The sequence below is a fragment of the Drosophila virilis genome, chromosome 4 (assembly GCF_030788295.1).
Source record: "Drosophila virilis strain 15010-1051.87 chromosome 4, Dvir_AGI_RSII-ME, whole genome shotgun sequence".
Classification (NCBI taxonomy): domain Eukaryota; kingdom Metazoa; phylum Arthropoda; class Insecta; order Diptera; family Drosophilidae; genus Drosophila; species Drosophila virilis.
Window position 1 is genome coordinate 1,892,900 of NC_091546.1, and position 23,346 is coordinate 1,916,245.

The 23,346-nt window shown below is 40.7% G+C and overlaps 1 protein-coding gene across 2 annotated transcripts in view; it reads left to right on the forward strand.

Annotated features, from left to right (window-relative positions):
• Positions 1–21,531, forward strand: part of nub (nubbin) — a 58,761-nt gene extending 37,230 nt beyond the window's left edge. Inside the window, exons 3-6 of one of the 2 annotated variants that reach the window (XM_032438787.2) lie at positions 3,718–4,023; positions 15,196–15,240; positions 18,352–20,076; positions 20,664–21,531. In XM_032438787.2, coding sequence (XP_032294678.1) covers positions 3,718–4,023; positions 15,196–15,240; positions 18,352–19,970 — 1,970 coding nt within the window. In that variant the 3' untranslated portion in view covers positions 19,971–20,076; positions 20,664–21,531. Of the gene's footprint in view, positions 1–3,717; positions 4,024–9,340; positions 10,244–15,195; positions 15,241–18,351; positions 20,077–20,663 lie in introns of those variants that run through there. The other variant, XM_002059181.4, reaches the window with a different exon arrangement.
• The last annotated feature ends 1,815 nt before the right edge of the window (positions 21,532–23,346 follow it).

Consider the following 23,346-nt stretch of genomic DNA (forward strand, 5'->3'; position numbering starts at 1 on the left):
AAAGAAGGGTTGCGGGGGTAGCGGGGCACTAGCCAAAAGATGCTGTGACTATGGAACGCCTTTAATGATGATAAATGCGCCAGCGAAGTTCCGCCACATTTAGCGACAAAAATCACAAACTCTAGAGCGAAATGTAGAGGGAGATGCAGAGAGAGAGAGAGAGGGAAAGGGAGGGAGGGAGAGGTAACCCTAACACGCGGGGATTGGGTTACACAAGAAACAAAAACGCGGGGCGCATGCGCCGCACGCTCTTCGGGCTGCGGCGCGGGCTACGGGTAGGGGAAACTCTTTTAAACATATGTCAAAGGTGCGTTGAGCACGCGTTTGCTTTATTTTTTTTTTTTTACTTTCAATGATATCGGCAGCTACATATATATATATATATTAGATACATTTTATGGATGCGATTGCCAAAACTCAAACCGCACCCCTTTTTTTTTAGCCCACCTTGCCAGCCATTTTTAACGATCCTCCGATTTTGTAATTCCCTTTTTTGCTTATCACTTTTAAAGCGAAGCTCTGAATGCAAAATAGGGTTGAAAATTGTTTAGACTCTCCTCCCTCGGCCATTCCCACCCCTTTTGGCTGGCAAGGCGCACAAAAATCGGCAGCTGCAACAGAATTTTTCGTTAGATTTTCAATTTTTTTTTTTCGATTTTTGCGCGCAAATTTTCAGCGGGTAAAAACTAATTGATTGAAAAATGTTTGGGAAAAAATATAAAAAAAAAACGAGTCACGAAATCCGCTTAAATGACATTTTAACCTCTTGAAAATTCGTAACGTATTTTCTTGGCGTAAATTATTGATGCCTGCATAAAAAACGAGTTTATTCTCGGAACAAAACAAAAAAAAAACACTTTGAAATTGTTGGAAAAATGAAAAGCCATTAAAAAAGTTACGGGTTGGAAAATGTTCCCAAAAAAAATAATAGTACATTTTATATAAATCACAATATAAATAGTAAATATATGCTTTAAGAAATTTACATACCAAATTTCGTAGCTGCAGCACTTATAGTTCCCGAGTTCCATGGGGTATACATTGTAACTGCAAAAATATATAAACAGATGCACATATTACATTGAGAGCGAAGCTAATGTTAACGGACGTTAATTATATTATTTTTTTAATGCGTTTAAATGCCAATTACGATAATTGTATACAATCTGAATTCAATTTATGCACAGTTCATATTAGATAAAGCCAAGTTTAAAGCAGGGTTAACGCCTTCGACTTTGTTAAACCCACCTCCCCCCCTCCCCAGCCACTTCTCCTATTGGGCAGCCCGTAATTATTGCATTTTCTACACATTTTCACTCAATTTCCAGCCTTTTGCATTTAATCAAATATACAAAAAATAAATTAAATACTAAATATATGTATTTAATATGAATTTACGCAATTCTCTCTTTTTGCCGCTGCTTTTATTTCAATTGCGCTCTGCTTGGGCCAAATAACTGCAATTACAAAACGCACGAAGCGCGCACAAAGCAAATGAGCAAAATACAACAAAAAGAAAACAACAAAACAACGGCTAACGTCACGAGCCGCTGCACCTGCGCATGCAAAACGCGTGAGCAGAGCGAAAGAGCGAGGCAGAGAGAGAGGTGCCTGGCACGAAATTTATGCAAGCGAGCAGCGAAGTGTAGAAAGGCGTGTAATGCGCGCGCGAAAGACAGAGCGAATGAGAGAGCGAGGGCGGGGGAGGCAGAGCAAGTAGCGAAGTCGACGTCGACGTCGACGCATCTCACAAATTAAATGCGCTAATTGCGTAGTGAACGGCAGTGTGTGGAGTGTGCGGTGGCAGAGGGGAGCGGGAGGGCAGCATATGCAAAGGCTGCTGCTGCTGCTGCTTGCGTGTGGGACGCGCATTAAACAGAGCACGAGAGCGACTGCCGCTATTTAAATGAGCGCCGCTCAGTGGCAAAGCTGTGAGCTTTTGCCTGCGTGTGCGTGTGCGTGTGTGTGTGTGTGCATATGTTATGCTTGGCCTGACGACTGGGACATGCATTGGGCGGGCATTGCGTGCGTGTGCGTGCGTGTTCGTGTGTGTGTGTGTGTGTGTTGACAAAAGAGAGCCGAAGATCTATGTGCATGCAATAAATTGCGCTCTCCGACAATAGCAGCAAGTGTCAATGGGCAAACAAATCGCCAATCACAATGCGAGAGCGATCATCGTTTTGATGCGCACTGTGTGTTACAGTTAGTTTAGTTTTTTTTTTTTTTTTTTTTTTTTTTTGTGACCGTTACGCAGCGGGACTCTGTGACTGACAATGCCAAAATGGCACTTGGTGCATTTGGTTTGCATTGTTCTTGCGCAAGCTGCGCTTCCCACGCTGCAGCTACTGCAATTCTCTCTCTCTCTCTCTCTCTCTCTCTCTGTGTGTGTGTGTGTGTGTGTACTTACACCTGGCCAAAGGACATTCATTTTGATGCTGCAGGTTGGCCTTTTGATGTGCGCTCAGGTCTTTTGGTACTTAATTAAAACCCAAAACTGACATCAGATTTATGGCCGCTCACTCTCACTCTCTCTCCCTCGCTCTCTCTCTCTCTCTCTCTCGCTCTGCTGCTGGCTGGTCATGATTTTGGGTGGCACTTCCTCGTAATTCTTCAATTCTTCAGCTCGTACTCCCCCTTTGCTGTCAAACGGTAAAACATCTAATATTTTCATCGCTTTTGTTTGTTTCTTTCACCTTGTTGTTGTTGTGTTTTCTACTTCTTGATCTCTGCTTCTGTCTTACGGCAATTCGTTTGCAGTTTTTTTTTTGTGTCTCTTTTTCGGGCAGGGGAAGCAACGTGTTGCATTATCCTTGGCGGCGCATCCTTCAGAAGATCTCCGATGAGCTCAGATTGCGCAACAGGCTGCGGTCGAGTCTCTTCGTTCAGCGAAGCGAGAAATTGCTCAAAAATACCGCAAGTTCAGAGATTTTGCCGATAATACCAAAGATTTTATAGGAAAATTCTGGATAATCTTAGATATAGACTAAACAATATAATTAGTTTTCACTTTTCTTTGTTTTTTCTCATCAGACAAACTTTCTTCTTTTTGCTTAACAAACCCCTCACAGTACCCTCCACAGGACCCTCTCAAGCTGCCAATTTTCGCACTTGAAAACTGCCAAAATCGAACAATTATTTCCATATGAGCTGTTGCTCAAGTGCAATTCAGAAATACCAGCACATAGGCACATATCCTGCCGTTCGTTTAGGCAACGCTTCAACGCCTTTTGGCGCTGAAAATCATTTGCACATTTTCACACACAGCTTTTCCGGACGCACTTCAGCCAATCCTTGGCCGGGTACGAGTTGAGGCTTCTGGTGTTTGCGCATGTCCCCCGGGAGGCAGAGAGGTAGACAGTAGCGAGGGGGGGGGGGGGGCATATTAAAATGAAATCCACACGTAGCTCAGTTTTTTATTATGTAAATCAACCCCCTTTTTTATGGGCTTATCACACGCACAGGGGGTAGGCGTTGTTGTTTATTTTTGATATGCGCAGCTTATTCAAATGGCGGTCGTAAAAAAAGGGTTGCTGTGATTTCTATGGAGAGGGGGTTGCGGGGCTCATTCATAATGCTGGCTTATGTAAATGCCAACCCTTTCGGGCAGATAACACGACTGCGCTTTGATTGGCCCTCACATAATTCATGCAAAGCACAAAAAACTAACAAAATGGCTTTTCTCACTCTCTCTCTCTCTTCTCCTAACTCTCTTCGCAGCTGGCTTTAAATTTGATAAGGTGGACAAAAGCGAGGACACAAATATGCGCGATGTCAGCGCTAATCAGCGACACATGGAACAGGATGAAGCGACCATGCACAATGACGCCAAGGACAATGGCCGGCGCGAGGCGCCGCTTGACAACAATTGTGCGTCCTTTCACATGAAATCCGAAGTCGAGTCACAGCGGAATCAAAGGACGCGGGCGCGAGAGCTGGCGCAGGCGGAGCTCCATGAACATTTTGGCAAGGCAGCCGGCGCAAAGGATGTGCACGATTTGGAGATGTGCTTCAAGCCACAAAATGGTGAGTACTAACAAGGACTTTAAGATTAAAGACGAGGAACCAGTTGAAATTTATTATTCGAAGAGAAGGCACGAGTGAGAGCAATAGGAAAAGCTTAAAGCAAGCGCATATTCTTACGCTCAGATTATACATTAAAGTCCATTATCTGGGCTTATAATAACAAAAGCATCATCCACTTTCAAAATCGACCCATTGAACTCGGGAATTCAAAGAGCTAGAGCTTACAAATTTGGTATGTTGCTTTAACTAGACCAAAGACTAAGTTTAAAACGAGGTAACTAAGGTTAACTCTCTGGATTTAATCTGATATCTTACAAGAGAACTATTTAAATTGCATAAGAACTGTCATATTATTTTTTTACATTAGCATAAAATGTATCAAAAAAATACATAAAAATTTATAAAATTATTAATAAAAATATACAAATATATATTAGCTCATTATTTATGCTCCAAGCCAAAATAGCTTTAAAAATTGTGAACTCAAGCTAACAAGTTGCACATTCAAATCAATTCCAAGTCCAACTTTGCAGTACTCGTAAATGCCATCAAAAATAATTTTTAGCGATAAAAATCACATTTTTGTCAGAATATTCGAGCATTTGTCAAATATTTGGCATTAGGGTGCAATTCAGCAGCCCTTTTTCGACATGAACTCAACCCCTGAGCGAGTGCTTGTGTGTGTGTTAATTAAATTTGTCCCTTGGTCTAATCAGCTGTTAAGCATCTTAAGCCCAAACACAAAAATTCAATTTGGCATTTCTAATGAAAAGTTGGGAGAAGAAAAAGTTGCAACAGGAATTTGGTTTTTCGCATAACTCGAGAATTATGAGAGCTAGATAGATGAAACTTGATATCTAGGTTTTTCTATAGCTCCTACAGCTTGAAAGTACTTCACTTTTTGGATGCCTAACCCTATTTGCCGCAGAATTGAAAAAGAACTGCAGTTTTTTATGTACAGCCTTGTGCTTGGGTATATAAACACTTTTCTAGGCCATATTCAAGTCCTCAAATTTTCATAAAGATTGCACTAGAGAGTCCGGAGTTACGAAAGGTTTTTTTGCCTAAAATTGAATGTGGAGCAAGGGCAAGGCGAAGAATCGCGCTCGCATTTGGTTTTCTGGCGCGTTTCCTCGCAAATGCTGTGCATCATTTTACAGCATAAATTGTGTTTTGGTTTTTTACATACCCTACAGTTGGCCGGGGCTAGCTCGTATAACAGTTTCTGATTCGGCTTTGTCTGGGTAACATGATGAAGCACCGCAGCGAGTCGACGTTGACATTCAATGACGTCTAGAGTTTTATTTATGTCCTTACAAATACAGTTGCTGCCTTTATTTCTTTTTGGGTAAAAAACGAGGCAAATCAATTGCCTCGTTGTCTGCGTGGCTCGATAAGGAAATGTCCTTAAAAAAAAGAAAACACAGAATAAGAAGTGAAATAAGGCTGAAAACAAAGAAAGGTAACGAGCGGCAGTTGCTGGAAAAGAAGACGGTTACGGTTCACGCATTTGACACCCCTCGCAAGGACACTTGGGCAGGACACTCTCTCTCGCTCTCTCAGGTAGCCCCTCGCCCTTCGCCCCTCCTCACCGCTCCTCTTATCGCATATGCATATAGTTTGTTTGCAAGTTCTTTTCCCGTTTTCCGACCTACCCCCACTGCAGTTTTCCGCTCTTTTTTAATGCAATTTTTAGCATGAAAATTTCTGTTTTTCTTTGCGCACATTTTCTTCTTTTTTTTTTCATTCCGCGGGGTGGTTTTTTTAGGCAACTTTTTCTTCCCAGATTCCCAAATATTTTTAATTGCGTTTTTTCTTATTTTTTGTGTTTTTGATTTATTTTCGCAGCTCTTGAGAGTTTGTTGGCAATTTTTGACTAGATTTTCCATTTTTATGCCCGGGTTTTCCCACGAGTTTTAAGGTAAAAGGCAAACAAAAATAAATCTTAAATCTCCAGGCTAGATTTAAGAGAAGAAGAAGTGTTTATTAATGAGACAATATTCTGGGTTAGTTTTTTCTTTTTTGGTAGATATTTAAACTTGAGGGTAGCAAAAAAATATATAAAAAGAAAGCAATGAAAATGCTGAGAGAAATTTAAAACTGGGCTAAGAAAATATGTGATATATTTTTCTTAGTTTTTTTTATTACAAAAATATTTAGATAAATAAAAAATTGCGAATTTCACGAATATAAAAAATAAATACAAATAAATTTGTAGCTGAGATACAAGTACAAAATTTTGCTAAAATTTTGATCAGAGAGATATTTGGAAAATGAAATGAATTTTATTAAATTTAAATATTATTCGCTCTATATATAAAACTAATACGCCCCTCTGACTGACTAACATATTTGTGGGGTATAATTAATTATTTTATATATATATCTATATTCTTTTATATCTTCCTTCGCTTTCCGCTTGGCCTGCTCAGTTTCGCTCAAGCTTTCATTCATTTCTTTGATTTTCTCATGATTTGGGATCTGTTTGTTTCTCCCAATCATATCCCAATCGCTGTTAGGAAATCACTTGAGAATTCTCGACGCACTTGCCACATTTATGGGCAGTTAAAATCAGAAGATTCGGGCAGCTCGGAACTCGGAGCTCGGAATAGTTTCATGAACGCAGACCCGAATCGCTTTATGGCTTCATTAGAGATTTCACTTTTAGTTGCGTTTAGTTTAAGCCGCAGCCGAGCATATGAATTTCCTTTTCCTTTTCATTTTCATTTACTTTTTTAGTTGAAGTTTTAGTTTTTCCCTTTTTTTTTTTTGTAATATTTTCCGGCTGGCCCAATAAAATGCGTACGAACGCAACGCTGGCTTTATGATCTTTGTCTACATTGACTTAAGCAATTCTCGGCAATGAGCGAGTTTTACGAGGCCAAAGGCCAAAGGGCAAGGACGTTGCCCAAATAGTTAGCATATTTTATTTTATGAACGTAGGCCAAATGAAAGAGTCAAAAGTCAAAGGCTCGAGCTCTGTCTCTGGCCGCTTTTTAGCGTGTCCTTGTGAACGTGAGAGCGTCAGAACCAGTAGCCAAAGGGCGAGTCTTTCGTGCCTAATTAACATGTAGTCAATCTGCTCAGCATCCTTTATAGGTGTACAGGGTATGCGCGGCGCACAAAAGGTAGCTGTACGCGTTTTTTGGTTTTTATGATTTACGTGGAAATCGCCGCAACTTACAGTCGCAGAGACTCAGGCATCGTAAAAAACGCAAGCAGCGCAAAAACAACACAAGCACCAAGTGACTTAAAGATACCCTGTAATTGGCAAATAGCAGGCAAATGCAATAAGGTGAAAATAGTTTGAACATATGCCAAGTTTTCTGCCACAACTCTTGACTTTGGAATGCGAATGTCTTGTAGCTTGTGAGATTTTTTCAATTTTATAAGAAAGTGCACATATATATGTGACCACAGTTGTACTACAGTGGCTGACTGTGCCATAGATCGAGCATAACATGCATTAAGTATTTTTTATATAATTCTTGCCTCACTCGCTCACACCCACTTGCCAATCGGCTGGAATTACAGGGTATCTATCAGTTGGCCCAGCGTAGCCTGAGACCCCTGCTGCACCCTCTAGGTGGTTATCGGAGTGACGGAAGCGTTGCGCCTTTGGGCGTTAAATTCTGCGGCAGGACAAATGAATTTTGTACAATTTCATTTACCTGACGAGCTGCACTTTTGACTTTTTATGACTTTGTAACAATTTTTTATGATTTCGTTTTTCTTTTTGGCCATAAAAAATTGTGCATCTTTTACCTGCTGCAAGTCGGTTTTTTATATTCGCTTTATATGTACTACATGTATCTGAAAGATACATTTATTTTTTTTCGTTTTTGGTCACCTTGAAATTTGACTTTTCGTTATAATTTGTTTGGGTCTCTTTTTGTTGTCTATTCGGAAGTTTTCCGGGAATAATTTGCTGTATAAAATTGTGTCTTTTCACAGGCAAAACCGTATATTTTTGGTTTTCGAAATAATTTTCATGATTTGTGAGTTGAAAAGTCAACAGAAGAAAATGTTTATATATATTGTCTATTTTAATGATAAGAGGTCAGTTTTTTTGGGATTAAAATTGTAAAGTACTTATTTGAATTTTAAAAAAATATTAGGAAATCAAAGTAATTTGTAAGTTTGATAAAAATTATATAAAAGCATTTTTCAACAATTGCAACGTCATAAATTCGGACATGTACATCATAAATAATATAAATATATATATATTTATATAAAATAAAATAGAAAAGAAATCAAAATAATAAACGAATTGCCACAAGAGTCGCTCGCGGAGAGGGGAGCCTTGTCGAGAGTAGAGGGTGGAGGGGAGGCGGTGGAGTGGCAGGACGATGTCTGCATAGCGAGCAGCATACAGGACATGTGTGCATAAATGAATGGCAAATAAATGCGAGAGCATAGACGAACAAGAAGAACAAAGGGCCAAACGACGAGGCAGACGACAATGGGCACTGCTCAAAGCTGCAGTCGACGTCGCCGCGACGCAGCTTTAAAATATTTTTACATAGCCCGCACACACACACACACACACACACACACACACACACACGCACACACACACACACAGGCATACGCGTATAGTCGCTCGTATTTTGAGGCGTGTGCGCCAATCATAAAATAATATGCATACACACACAGACGCGCACACAACGTCGCAGTCGACGCCAACGCCATTTGAAAGCTAAATTTAAATTTTAAGCCACACCCCAAACAAGCGCACGCATACTGCACAGACACACACGCACACGCACACGCACACATACAGACAATGGAGCCCAACGAACGGCAGCCGAGCCGCACAAAACGAACGCTGCTGCCCACCCCCTCCCCCCACCCACCCCCTTTCAACACTCACACACAAGAGACATTGTAGTAAAATTTTAAAACGTATAAAATGTTGGAGCAGGCAGCACACACACACACAAACAGGCATGCTCACTCTCGCGCTCACACTCACGCTCGCTCTCTCGCTGGACGCGCTCAAACTGCAAACGCAGTCTCACTCACTCACCAACACCAACACAGCTGCGCTCATTTCTCCACGCAGCGAATGAGATTGAATGTGGAACGCGTTTCTAACAGGCATTCAAACCTAGAACGGTAAATAATGAGTGAGCGTGCGCACGCACACACTCGTCCATGGAGAGAGCGCGCGCGAGCGAGCGAGCGAGCGAGAGAGAGAGAGAGAGACCGCGCGCTTTCGTTCGTTAAGCTCACACGAACACACACAGGCACTCGCCCCGTTGGCGGCCTTTTTTTTTTGGAGCCAAGTGCAGTTGGCGCGCCGACGTGAAACCAGTTAAACGCGTTGACTCCGCTGAAGCACATCGTGCAGCTCGTCGTGTGTGTGTTTTTTAACAGCAGCAATAAATAGCATAAAAAAAAAAAAAAAATAAACCAAAAAAGCCCAAACGTTCGTTTTTTAGAGGCAAACAACCCTTACCGCTGGGGGTGGCAAGAGCCAGAGAAACTTCCCCTGATTTTTGGGCGCAAAAACACAAATTCTTAGCTCAAAACTCGCACTCAAACAAAGTCAATGCCGGCTGTGCAAGGCATTGAGTAAGAGAGAGCGACAGAGAGAGAGGGAGAGCGAGACAAAGACAACATTTGCCAAGCAGCAGCATTGCACGTCTATCAACATCAACAGCATCATCATCAACAACATCATTATCGTCATCGTCATCGCAATTTTCATCATCATCATCATCAGCAGCAGCAGCAGCAGCAGCAGGCGAGCGGCCTAGCGATTATCCATCAGATACAAGAGCCGAGAGTCGTCCTGGCGCATCGCAACGCTTCTGCCGCTGTCAGTTTCAAGCGAAACACGAACGCGTTTGGACGCAGGCCGGCGCAAGAACCGACCCGTACACAAAATATAGCGAAAATAATCAAAAAGCCAACATTCAACATAAATAAGTAGACAAACACCCAGCCAGTGTTGTGCAGTGCAAGTGTTGCAAAACAACGCCAAGCTTCTGACAATTAGAAAGTGCTTAGAAAGAACATATCCAAAGAGCAAAAGAAAACAATCGAAATATATATATATATATACACTATCATATTGTGAAAATGGTTATGTCGGAGCTACATTGGCGAACAGCTAGTCCCGAGGATAATAACAATTCCTTGAAGCATGATCTATTGAAAACCAACAACAACAGCGCTCGAGACGCTGCCGTGCACATGATGCAGAATCGATGTAAGTTTTAGATAAAAACTATTTCTTAAATAGAGAATATTTTTTTGGAAATTAAATGATAAGAGTTTCGCGTAGTTCTTATCGAAAAGTTGCGCTTCGTTTCAATTTGTCGAATCATATTTAATGGACTCTTAATGAGTTTCAAGGAATCTATAGATTTTCTATTAGAACTATATTTTGTATAGTTCTAGTTCAACAATTTGTATAACTATTTTGGGTCTATTTTGTATACTTGAAATACAATTCCATAACATTTAAATATTACTAGAATTTTTCAACGATTATTCATATCTAATACTTATATTAAAAACTATTCCAATTAATTATCCAATAAATTATTTTATTGTCTGGCTCAACCAACTTTTACTGGGCTCTAGAATTTATCAGAATCTTTCTGACTGAAGAGAAATCCTTGTCATAATCCAATTGAAACTTTTTCTATTTATTTATGGTATTATATATTTATTCAGCATAGTTTTTATATATTTCGGAAATCTTTCAACTATGAAAATAGCTGATCTATTAAATATTTATATAAAATATTTTTAGATTTTATAAATAATTATATAAGCAATTCCAATGTGACTTCAAAAGTCTGATTCACAGTCAGATCTTAGAAATTGCAAATTCTCTCATGCGTAAGCTTGCTGCGTATTGCCTTGATATTGTTATTAATTAATGCATTTGATTTAAGTATTAGTATTACTAATCGAATTGCTTATTATTATAATGAGTGGCTGACTCATCAGCTGCCGCTGCAAGCAGCCAAAGCAGAGCCACCCACCAGCTGCACCGGCTCGACTTGAGGCCCAGGTGTCCCTGTCATAAATAAATATCACATTTTCCCCCCTACCCCCAAGCCCGCCTCCGCCCTGCCGACGGTGCGACCCACTTAAGCGCGCACTTGTTGTCGTGCCAAGCACAGAACTACTCAACTACAACTAACTGACGAACACTGGTCATAAAAAAAAAAAAAATAATAAATGAATTTATTAAAGACGCATTTCTTACACAATTCGAGCAATTCGAGTAAAATGACCATGTAACAGGCGAAGCCTCTTATAAACAATACGATTTTTAGTTGCTTATCAGGCGTGATAAATAAAATACGTAAATGCGTTGTATACATTGTACAACACTGGCCATAGAATGTGGGCTAACTAGTGTTGTAAGTGGGGAAAGTAATTGCAGAGATTATAGTTTAATTTGAATTGAGAAGAGATCGGGAAGATATTATATATATAAAGAAGACAGTTACGTAAAGCATATGGTATATATATTAACTCTATCTCTATCTCTTCTACTAGAGTAAGCTTAATATCTTCATGTTACATAACACTGGCAGCAGAAATTAGTTAGACATTCTGGCTTGATGACAATAAACGACAAGTATATTGTCATATAATATGCTATATGGCATACTCGATATTAGCTATAAAGTTAATTCTTATAAGATATAAAGAGTCTGAAATATTTATAGTTAGATATTTCAAATCAATTTGAGCACAAAAGATAAGATATGTTCTTATGTTATAAGAACTAGAAGTAATAAATGATATAATAAATGATATAGACTCCTTGGGAACCATATATATATACATATATATGCTAAAAAATAGCTTCCTTTATAAAACTCCATATATGAAGGGTTTGTGAAATTGGGCAGCATTCGCTTGATTCGTATAATTAATAACAGAAAATGATGATGGATTGTTAATGTACGAATTTAATGGGTCATAGATAGATTATATATCAAGTGCCATTTGTGCCACTAAAATCTCAAGTATAGTTTTTTTTTTTTTATACAAATATATATAAGTCTTAAGTTTTGCGGTAAGCCGAATGCCTTCTTATCGTGGCAACCGATTAAATATGTCCGAGTCCCATGATTTCCATATACACGCGGTTATCTTGGCTCTCTTGATATTTTTTTTTTCAGTGCGCTTATCTTCAGGCACACCTGCACCAGAACGAAATGAACAAAAAAAAGAAAAAATATAGGACTACACGTAATGCTGCTCCAAAAAGTTCTTGGTAAACAAATTTCGTCATAGTCCGACGCAAAAGAAATAGTAAAAAAAAAAAGCACAAAACTGCGTTGATTACAATAAATAAATCGTTCGACAATAAGTTTTAAATTAATATGCTTCGATTTGTTTCGACCGATTGACGACAACACGTCGATTATTTTTAGCCGTGATCGTCATATGAGCTCATAACCGCACGATAACGCTCAACTAGAAGAAGAGGAAGAGGATGAATTAGTACAAGGCTAATTTCTGTTATCGTCGATTAGGTGAACTGGTCAAGAAAGAGGGCGTGTGCATTTTTTTTTATGGCCAGTTCCAAGAAAAAGGCCCAATAAAAAGCAAAAAAAAAATACAGCTAAACAGAAGATAAAAACAAGCTGGACAAATGCAGTTGGCGTAAATTTGCACAAAAATTATCGATTAATTTTTGGTTATCGTTGCGGAAATCGACTTCCGTTGCAGGGGCATCTCTCCCTCTTTCACTCTCTCTCACTCTCTCTCTCTGTTTGTTTTGCTACGCATATACGCACAAAGCAAAGGACACAAGAAGCTGCCGCACGCACAGCTACGGCGGGGTCAAGAGTTCAAGACACGCAGCTTCCGACGACGAGTCAATCGATAGCCATATTCAGTCTGCGCACGTGATGTGCCACACACACTCACACACACACAGTTAGGTTACACCCACACACACTCACACACACACACAGCTGTCGAGGTCATTGACTAATTGTGCAAAAGTATCTCTCCTTTTGCACGCTCGCCTCAGTCCTGCTATTTTGGCTTTATCCAGCCAAATTTGGCTGTATTCTGGCGTGTGCTATTTTAAGCTGTTTTGGCTGCTTTTTGGCAACTTATTTAGCTATTTTTAGCATTTATTCAATTAGTCAGGCTCGTCGCCTCGCAATTGGCCCCCTTTCTCTCTCTCTCTCTCTCGCTCTCCCTCCCACTCTCTTTCTCTCTCGCTCTCTCTCATTTAAAGTTACCCGCTGCGTTTTTCGTCTGTGGTTTTTGCATTTGTTCAAATTTTTGGCCTCGAAATTTTTAATTCGTTTTTCGTCAAATGTTGCGCTTTTCCGATTTTCCGCAGTTTTTGACTCGCTGCGCGGCACGCGTTCCATCCACTCCCCTCGCCCCCTTCGCCCTGCTGGCAGCGGGGGTGGCTTTTCAAAATGGGCTGCATAATTTATGTGGCATTTTAACGCGCAGTTTTTGTTGCTGTTGAAAATTAGTTTGGCTCGCCGAGGCCTTAAGTGCCAGCGCCTTGATTGGGTTAGCTCAGGCAACGGCACGGGGTAGGGGTAGGGGTACGTGGCAGGGTCAGTGGCAGCTCGGTGGGGCAGGGGTAGGTCCAAGGCGCAGGCATACACGTTTTCACGGCACATATGCCACATATCGGCATAGATCTGAGATCTCTTTCCTTCTCCTTCTACTTTTTCGGTTGCCACTTGAGTGGACGAGTTCTTGAATTGCTGCTGAAGTGTGGCAGCAACAACAACAACAACAACAACAGTTGTCGCTTAATTAGTCAACGAAAAGGCGAGAGAAAAGTGTGCCAGAAGTGCGTGTGTGTGTGTGTGTGTGTGTGTGTGACAACAGTTGGGCAACATCTTGGGAGAAATGTAAAACTGAACTAAGCATAACTCGAGAACTATTGAAGTTAGATGAACCGACTTTGGTATGCAGCTTCTTGTAGAGTATATACAAATTTTTTCATTGACACTTTCTATATACTCTATATAGAAGTCGAGTTACAACCGAAAATGGCTCATATCTGAGCGATCCCAAATTTAATTGCATCAGAAATATCTGAAAGATCTCTGAAAAGAATCCACGCACCTTAATATTATATAAGACACTCCAGATTGTATATATTTATGTATATATAATAAAATACATAATCTTTTTTATTAAGAAAAACACGCTCTGTGGCCATTCCCTGGCCCATTCAGGCTAATTTATGCCCACACTTGGCCAAAAAAGATTAACGGCGTTTACTTTATGAGCACTCGATAAGAACTCTTTCGAATTAACAAATCACCTAGTCGGAATTTATGGCAGCAAGAAAATTGTCATTCTTGTTGTAATAAATAGGATTGTTAAAGGAATCGCTCAGATACGATAGAAGTTGCTTTAATAAGCGGAATACATTCGATTATAACTCGGTTTCTATAGCGGATATATAGAAAATGCTGAGGAGAAAACTTGTGTATAGTCTAAGAGAAGCTGCATACCAAAGTCTGTTTAACTAGCTAATATAGTTCTCGAGTTATGATTAGCTCTACATTTTCAAGATGTCGCATAATAAGATCTCTTCTATTATTCAAACATTATGCTTTGTCTGTCATGAGACTACATTTTATTTGAATTTCGTATAGACCTAGATTAGTTACATTCACGTTTTTCCTTTCTGCCCGGAAAAACCTTCGTATAGTCATTCGATTACCATAAAAAATGCCGCACTAAAATGTTGCTAAAAACGAGTTGCATGCAACAGACATTTTGCTTCCAATCGATCTCAGACTCATAAATTAGCCAGCAGAGACCGAGTTGAGTCGAGGACGCGCCCCAATTGTGGCCATAAAATGCACTCAACGAAATATGTACAAATTCAAATTGTGTGTGGAGAAGGGGTAGAGGGAGGAATGAAGGGGGGGCTACAGACAGTGTGCACCAGGTGCTGGCCATAAAAATATCCTTTAATGCAGCAGCGTGTCCTGTCTGCGGCCATTTGGTCAGTTAGCTAAAACGTATCGAATATCGATTCAGTTTCCACTCCTCTCCCTCCCTCTCTGTTGCATTCCTTTTAAATTTGCCCAGTTTATGCCTGAAACGTGCTGTCGCCTGCTGCTGGCTGCCTAAAATTAAGAAGTTTTCCACGACTAACCGATGCATCTCTCTCTCTCTCTCTCTCTCTTGCAGATATCAGCCGACTGTCGCGTTCGCCTTCGCCGCTGCAATCGAACGGTAAGTGCTTTACTTGAATACATTTTCAGCTCTTTAAAGTCGCAACCGAAGCCGAAGTTCCATTAGGGGGCAAGTCGCGGCATCAGCTGTTGTCCGAGCATTTAGGATTTGTCCACTTGGAAAACATATTTTTCCGTAACATCTGCCCAAAGATGAGACAATAAAATACGATTGGAAAATGCGAGGTTCGAGGCTCGAGCTGCCGAAGCAACCCTTGCAATCAGAACTGCGCGCTCGCCGGCCACGCGCTGTGCCCAGGGTTAGGGCTCAGGGTTTCCATTTCCAATCTCAATGTCTATTTAGGGTTAGGGCTAGGGTTACGCATTGTGCGAAGTTAGGGGAACTGTAACTCAACAATGGCTGTCAAAACTTTTGTCGCACACGAGCCTCTGATTTAGTAGGGCTGAGTGCGGCAAAGTGGTGGGGGTAACTCTGGCTATATCTTTAAGTTGATTTTGATGTCTTATTAAATGGTTTTGCTGCCTTTCTGGTTTAACAGCTTCTTGAGTGCGCGTGCATTAGGTGACAATTGTCAGTGTCATTTGGAGGCGTGGCCAATTGTCTGCTCTAGGGTTGTCATCGAAATTGTCGGGGCGTAAACTAATTGCCCACGAGCAGGGATCTATCTTTAGATAGATACTTGTTTAAATTTGACTTTTTGGTATTCATGGCTGCGCATTATTATTCATAGCTCGTTATTTTGTGTGTCTGAACTGCGTTAAATTTGCAATTCACACTTTACAAATTTCATGGCAACAACATCGTCATCATCATTATCATCATCATCATCGACAACAACATCATCATCATCATCATCATCATCTTTATCAAATACCATGCATATGTATATTTAGCACGCCCACGTTCCGAACTTCGTTAGTCACGGCTTGGTCCAGGGTCCAGAGTTCCTGGACCTTTTTTTTTTTTTTCTTCTCTTTTATATTATTGACAGCATTTCGCTTGATTTGAATTCTCACATGTGTGTGCTTGTGTGTGTGTGTGTGTGTGTGTGGTACCCAGTTGCTGTGATTTCTTGCGCTCCCTTTTTTCGTTTTATTTTTTCTTTTTGCTACCGAATGAACACATATTTACATATATTTTATGCAAAAATTATGCCGTTATGCACGAGTGTGGGAGCTGTGGACGTATGTGTGCAAGTCAAACTGACCATTTGGCTTTTTTATTGGCTGGCCAAAAAAGCAGAGGCGTCCCTTAAAGGGGGGCATAACTACACAACTACCTTAGCTACAGAAGGAACCTTTATTTTTCTCTACAAATTATTTCCGGCTTGATATCTCTCTTAATAACAAAACTAACTATTGTAACTCGACTTCTGGAAAAGATATCAACCTGCAATTTGCACTATAATTTAGACAACACTTCAATTATCAATTTTTCACTGTGAAGTACTAGCCCTAGTTAGACAAACCTTTAGTAACTCAGCTGTTCCTTGAGCTAGATAAACCAAATTTTTGTTATATATTTTAGCAGCTAATAACCCCCGTTAAATGCTTTGCCTAAGCCACTGCGTTCAGTTCTTCACACAACACATACAAATCGAATTTGCACATCATCTGAATAGCAAATGGCCGCACGTAGCCTTAACAGAAATTTACTCTGCCGCAGCAGCCGCAGCAGCAGATGACTGTAAGGCACCCACTCGTTCGAATAAGTCATCAAATTCACGTAGCATCCACCACCACCAGCCGGAGCCACAAGTCATAAAGTAGCCTCCTCTGTGGCCAAACATATGCAAAAATTGCTCTTGTTGTTGTTGTTGTTGTTGGGCCTGCGACTGGACACAGCTGACTGACCAGTTGGTTGCCAGGATGTGGCCATGGGAAATTGGCAAAACCGAAATGCCACAATTGAGATTTTAATAGAAGAGTGTATGAGAAGGGGGTTGGGGCTCTACTTCAAAGGGGCTGTCTTTGAAAAGGGTTTGCAACTTTTGATTGTCGGGCAAAAGTTTAGCCTAAAAAAAAAAAAAAATGAACTGACGCATTTAAATATTATTGCAAATCAATTGAGTGGTCCCCCCCCCCCTTCCCCGCTTACCCTCATTGACTACGCCTTTGTGCAAATAAAATGCATAGAAATAGCAAATTTATACAAATCGCTGGCCGCAGCATTTGAAATGCTAAAATGGCACTCGAGAGCAGCAGCCAAAATGAAAAGAAAACACGAGAATTCCATTTGATCTACTGTTGCGCAACGTATGTGGCCGAAAGGTAAACTAACTATGTAAACTATGAGGGAGGCGGGTTGTGGGAGGGGCGCGCCTGGGTGGCTAAAGAGAACCCTCCGCGCATAATACGAGCCACGCTTGTGTGGGCCCGAAAAAGCCTTTCACCCACAACAAAAGCCAACGGACTATGAAATTGTATCGAAAATTATGCAAACACATTCCGGTCTATGCTAAAGTTATGCAAAGGACATTCCGGCCTGGGTTGATGGGGTGTTTAGTAGATGTTTAATTTGGTAGAGCGGGGGCGGAGGCGGGCTTCGATGTCTTTAATCGATTCGTAAATAGTTTTTTTTTTTTTAAGGAGTTGTGAGTGGTATTTTCTTTAGCTAGAGAAAGGGTTTCAGAAAAGCTGCAGAGGTCGCTGATGGATTCTTTGTCATACAGAGCTTTCATGTGAACTAGTTCTTTATAGTTCTACATGGTGATCCACTAGTAGCAGTTCATTTTGCTCTCACATGGTTGCTCTGCATGAACTAGTTCTTTATTGATCATGCATGCTGCTTTCTAAGAAATAGTTCACAGTGGGTTATTAGAACTAGTTATTCGTAGACTAAAAATGTGTTAAATTTGAGCTAGATCCATTTTGAGCTTTCTTTGTGTTCCAATAGAACCAGTTCTCTTAATGGAACTTTTTTTTTCTATCTTCTATAACAATATAAATTATTCCATTATACCTATAAACCATTTTGCAGTTTGTTTTGCAAATTGTTTCAGAAGTTCTTCAAATGCCTTTTGATAATCTCGAACTAGCTCAATTTCCCTCAAATTCCCAGCATGCATTTAGCTCTGCCCCAATTTGCATTCCCCCCTTCAGACATAAACAATTTCTGCAATATTTCTCTTCCTCTCTCCCCGCATTGCAGCTTCGGATTGCGATGACAACAACTCGAGCGTGGGCACCTCCAGCGATCGCTGTCGATCGCCCCTGAGTCCGGCCCTGTCGCTGCAGCAGGCGAAGCGACAGCTGCTCGCAATGCAGCCGCATCCGGCGCACCATTACCAGCATCACACGAATCACCACACGAATCACCATCACCATCAGCAGCAGCAGCAGCAGCAGGTGTACAAGCTGGAGCAGCCGGACGAGGATTACGATGATGCCAATGGCGGCGCTCTCAATCTGACCAGCGACAATTCGCGACACAGCACTCAGTCGCCGGCGAATTCGGTTAAATCGACGGCTGCCACGCCTCCCAGTCAGTTAGCGGCGCCGCCGCCCATTTCGCCCGTGCTGCCACCCAACGTGGGTACGCCCACCACAATGGCAGCAGCGGCGGCGGCAGCGGCAGCCGTCGCCACGAGCGTGGCCAGCGGCATGCAGCCGCTGCTCGCACTGCCCGGGCTGTCCTCGCCGCAGGCGCAATTCGCCGCGGCCGCTGGCCTCGGGCTGAACAATCCGCTGCTGGCGGGCTCCATTTCGCCGCAGGACTTCGCCCAGTTCCAGCAGCTGCTGCAGCAGCGGCAGGTGGCGCTACAGCAGCAATTCAATAGCTACATGGAGCTGCTGCGGAGCGGCTCGCTGGGCCTGCCGCAGGACGATCCCGCGCTGGCCACACAGGTGGCCGCGGCCCAGTTCCTCATGCAGAGCCAGATGCAGGCACTGGCCCAGGCCACGCAGCAGCTGCAGGCGCTGCAGAAGCAGCAGGAATCGCTCTCGCTCTGCAAATCGCCGCTGCTGCAGCCGCGCAGCTCGACGCCACATGCACGCAGTCCGGCGCCGGTGCGCAGTCCGGCCAGCTCGCCGCAGTCGCAGCAGGCGTCGCATCATCCGCTGCAGATAACGCCGCCCAATTCGGCGGCCAGCCTTAAGCTGAGCGGCATGCTTACGCCCAGCACGCCCACCAGCGGCACCCACAATCACAATCACAGCCAGACGCCGCAGCCGAAGACTGTGGCCAGCGCGGCGGCGGCGCGTGCCGCGGGCGAGCCCTCGCCGGAGGAGACCACCGATCTGGAGGAGCTGGAGCAGTTCGCCAAGACGTTCAAACAGCGTCGCATTAAGCTCGGCTTCACCCAGGGCGATGTCGGCCTGGCCATGGGCAAGCTCTATGGCAACGATTTCTCCCAGACGACCATCTCGCGCTTCGAGGCTCTCAATCTCAGCTTCAAGAACATGTGCAAGCTGAAGCCGCTGCTGCAAAAATGGCTGGACGATGCTGATCGCACCATTCAGGCCACCGGCGGCGTCTTCGATCCGGCCGCGCTGCAGGCGACGGTCAGCACGCCGGAGATCATTGGAAGGCGGCGCAAGAAGCGCACCTCGATTGAGACCACGATTCGCGGTGCTCTGGAGAAGGCCTTTATGGCCAACCAGAAACCCACCTCCGAGGAGATCAGCCAGCTGGCCGATCGCCTCGGCATGGAGAAGGAGGTGGTGCGCGTCTGGTTCTGCAATCGCCGCCAGAAAGAGAAGCGCATCAATCCCTCGCTCGACAGCCCCACGGGCGCCGACGATGACGAGTCGCCCTACATGCTCCACTAGAGCTGGCGGCCAGTGGCAAAATCGCAACTCTAAGATTGGGACACAGACAGTGCAATGTGCGCAGACCATAAAAAACAAAGCGCACAGCTTAACTAACTAGAAGCAGGTGAGTAACAAATTAATATATAATTGTATGATATATTATATAATATAATATATAATATATAAAAATAATACAGATAATATATAATATAATATTATATGATATATAATACCTTTAAAACATTCGAGACAATTGAAAAGCAAATATTACTTTTCTGTTCTGTTCTGTTACATGTTTTCCATTAGCTTTTCACATAGTGTATATTATGAGAAGTTGAACCAAGAACTAGTTCAATTTCACATATGAGTAAGCATACAGAAACTTTTTACAGATGAACTAGTTCAAGAAAATGGTTCCAAAGAACATTTTTTAACAAATATTTGAAATAGAAAAATTGTAGTCATAATTGTTTATAAAAAAAAACTCGAAAAGTAAAAAAAGTATATACAATCAATTAATAAAAAATAATTTAAAAATAATTTTATATTATTAAAATATATATTTTGTATTCAAATAATTTTTTTTTTGTATTTGAAATAGTTTTCATTTAATTTTTATATTCTTTTTTTTAAATTTACCTAAATACTTCTTCACATATTTTACATATTTTTTCTAACTAAATTTTCCCTTATCTTTGCTCTTCTTTGCAGGTTCAAAGTCGCAAAACACATCAAATATTAGCATAAATTTTAACTATGATTCGGTTTCAAGAACCAATCACACACACGCACACACACACGCACACCCACACACATACACACGCATGTGGCTCTGTGTTTTGTTTTATGTTAACTATTATTGGTATTTATTATAACAAATTAAATATATATATATATATATATATATATATATATATATATATATAAAAGAAATACTTGCATAAGAAAAGTAGCGCAAAAATGTCGCTGCTCAAGTGAACGTTGCCTGTGAACTGGAACTTGTTCACTTGAACACCAACATTTTACGCCAAAAATTTCATGCAATTGCCCACTGTGCGCGCACTGTGGGCATATGTATTCAATTTTTGGAAATAAAAATATCCGGTTCTACACGGCGTATGATTAATATTTAAGTAAAGTTTAGCCTAAGACGTCTTTCTGTGTAGATTCAAGTCAGTAAAAAACAGTTTCTAGCGAATAATTTCACTAACAAAATAATAAAAACATGAAAAAGAAATATTTTAAAAATTCATAAAACCAACTTTTAAGCATATTTATTTTTTCGTGAATACTGTGATAATCAATTGAATGATTTTTAATTTTAATTTAAACAAAAACTAAACAACAACAAAAAACAAAAACAATAAATAAATTAATATTTAGCAGTACTTTGTATGTTATGGGCAAGCAAACTAACAATTCAAGAAATTAAAAAACATTTTAATTTAAATTTAAATATACTATATAAAAAAATATGAAACTTGTAACAGAAAACCAATTGAATTTATCAGAAACACACACATTTGTAATTGTAAATTATAAAAACTAAACAAAAGAGAAGGCAAAAATATATATTAAAACTTGTACTAATAGAATTTTAAAATGTATAAAAATGAAAATTTATTAAAAAAATTAATAAAAAAGTAAATAATTATCAAAGAAATTTTAACAAGGCCTTTTTCAATGGGACGAGGATCCTGTAAACGTGATTTGCCGAGTTATGGGGGAGGGAAGTTTTGTGTTGTGGGGATGGGAAGTTTTGACCCATGTCTATATACGAATCTCGGGGTAAGATTTGGACATGAATTTCGACCAAAAAATAGGTATTCAGACTTTAATGCCAAATTAATATAGAGGGAAAACCATGAATAAAAAGCCAACCCTCTTGAAAATCTGATGAAATTTGACCGAGTTATGGAGATGGGAAATTTTGACCCATGTCTATATACGAATCTCGGAGAAAGATTTGGACATGAATTTCGACCAAAAAATAGGTATTCAGACTTTAATGCCAAATTAATATAGAGGGAAAACCATGAATAAAAAACCAAACCTCGTGAAAATCTGATGAGATTTGACCGAGTTATGGATATGGGAAATTTTGACCCATGTCTATATACGAATCTCGGGGTAAGATTTGGACATGAATTTCGACCAGAAAATAGGTATTCAGGTTTTAATGCCAGATTAATATAGAGGGAAAACCATGAATAAAAAACCAAACCTCGTGAAAATCTGATGAGATTTGACCGAGTTATGGATATGGGAAATTTTGACCCATGTCTACATACGAATCTCGGGGTAGGATTTGGACATGAATTTCGACCAAAAAATGGGTGTTCAGATTTTAATGCCAGATTAATAAAGAGGGAAAACCATGAATAAAAAGCCAAACCTCGTGAAAATCTGAAGAGATTTGACCGAGTTATGGATACGGGAAATTTTGACCCATGTCTACATACGAATCTCGGGGTAGGGTTTGGACATGAATATCGACCAAAAAATGGGTGTTCAGATTTTAATGTCAGATTAATAAAGAGGGAAAACCATGAATAAAAACCAAACCTCGTGAAAATCTGATGAGATTTGACCGAGTTATGGGGATTTGAAATTACGACCCATGTCTATATACGAATCTTGGGGTAAGATTTGGACATGAATTTCGACCAAAAAATAGGTATTCAGACTTTAATGCCAAATTAATATAGAGGGAAAACCATGAATAAAAACCAAACCTTGTGAAAATCTGATGAAATTTGACCGAGTTATGGAGATGGGAAATTTTGACCCATGTCTACATACGAATCTCGGGGTAGGATTTCGACATGAATTCGACCAAAAAATGGGTGTTCATATTTTAATGCCAGATTAATATAGAGGGAAAACCATGAATAAAAACCAAACCTCGTGAAAATCTGATGAGATTTGACCGAGTTATGGGGATTTGAAATTACGACCCATGTCTATATACGAATCTTGGGGTAAGATTTGGACATGAATTTCGACCAAAAAATAGGTATTCATACTTTAATGCCAAATTAATATAGAGGGAAAACCATGAATAAAAAGCCAAACCTCGTGAAAATCTGATGAGATTTGACCGAGTTATGGAGATGGGAAATTTTGACCCAGGTCTATATACGAATTTCGGGGTAAGCTTTGGACATGAATTTCGACCAAAAAATGGGGGTTCAGATTTTAATGCCATTTCTCTGTGGTTTATTTATAGATTCTTATTTTATATAAATATTTTATTTTGTGGCATAATTTTTGTTCTTCAGTGTTTTGTGCAATGCAGAAACATCCCACAACAAACACTGGCAGCTCAATGATAAGAATCACAAAAAAATTATGAAAAATAACTAGCTCAGAGTACACACACACAGACACACTC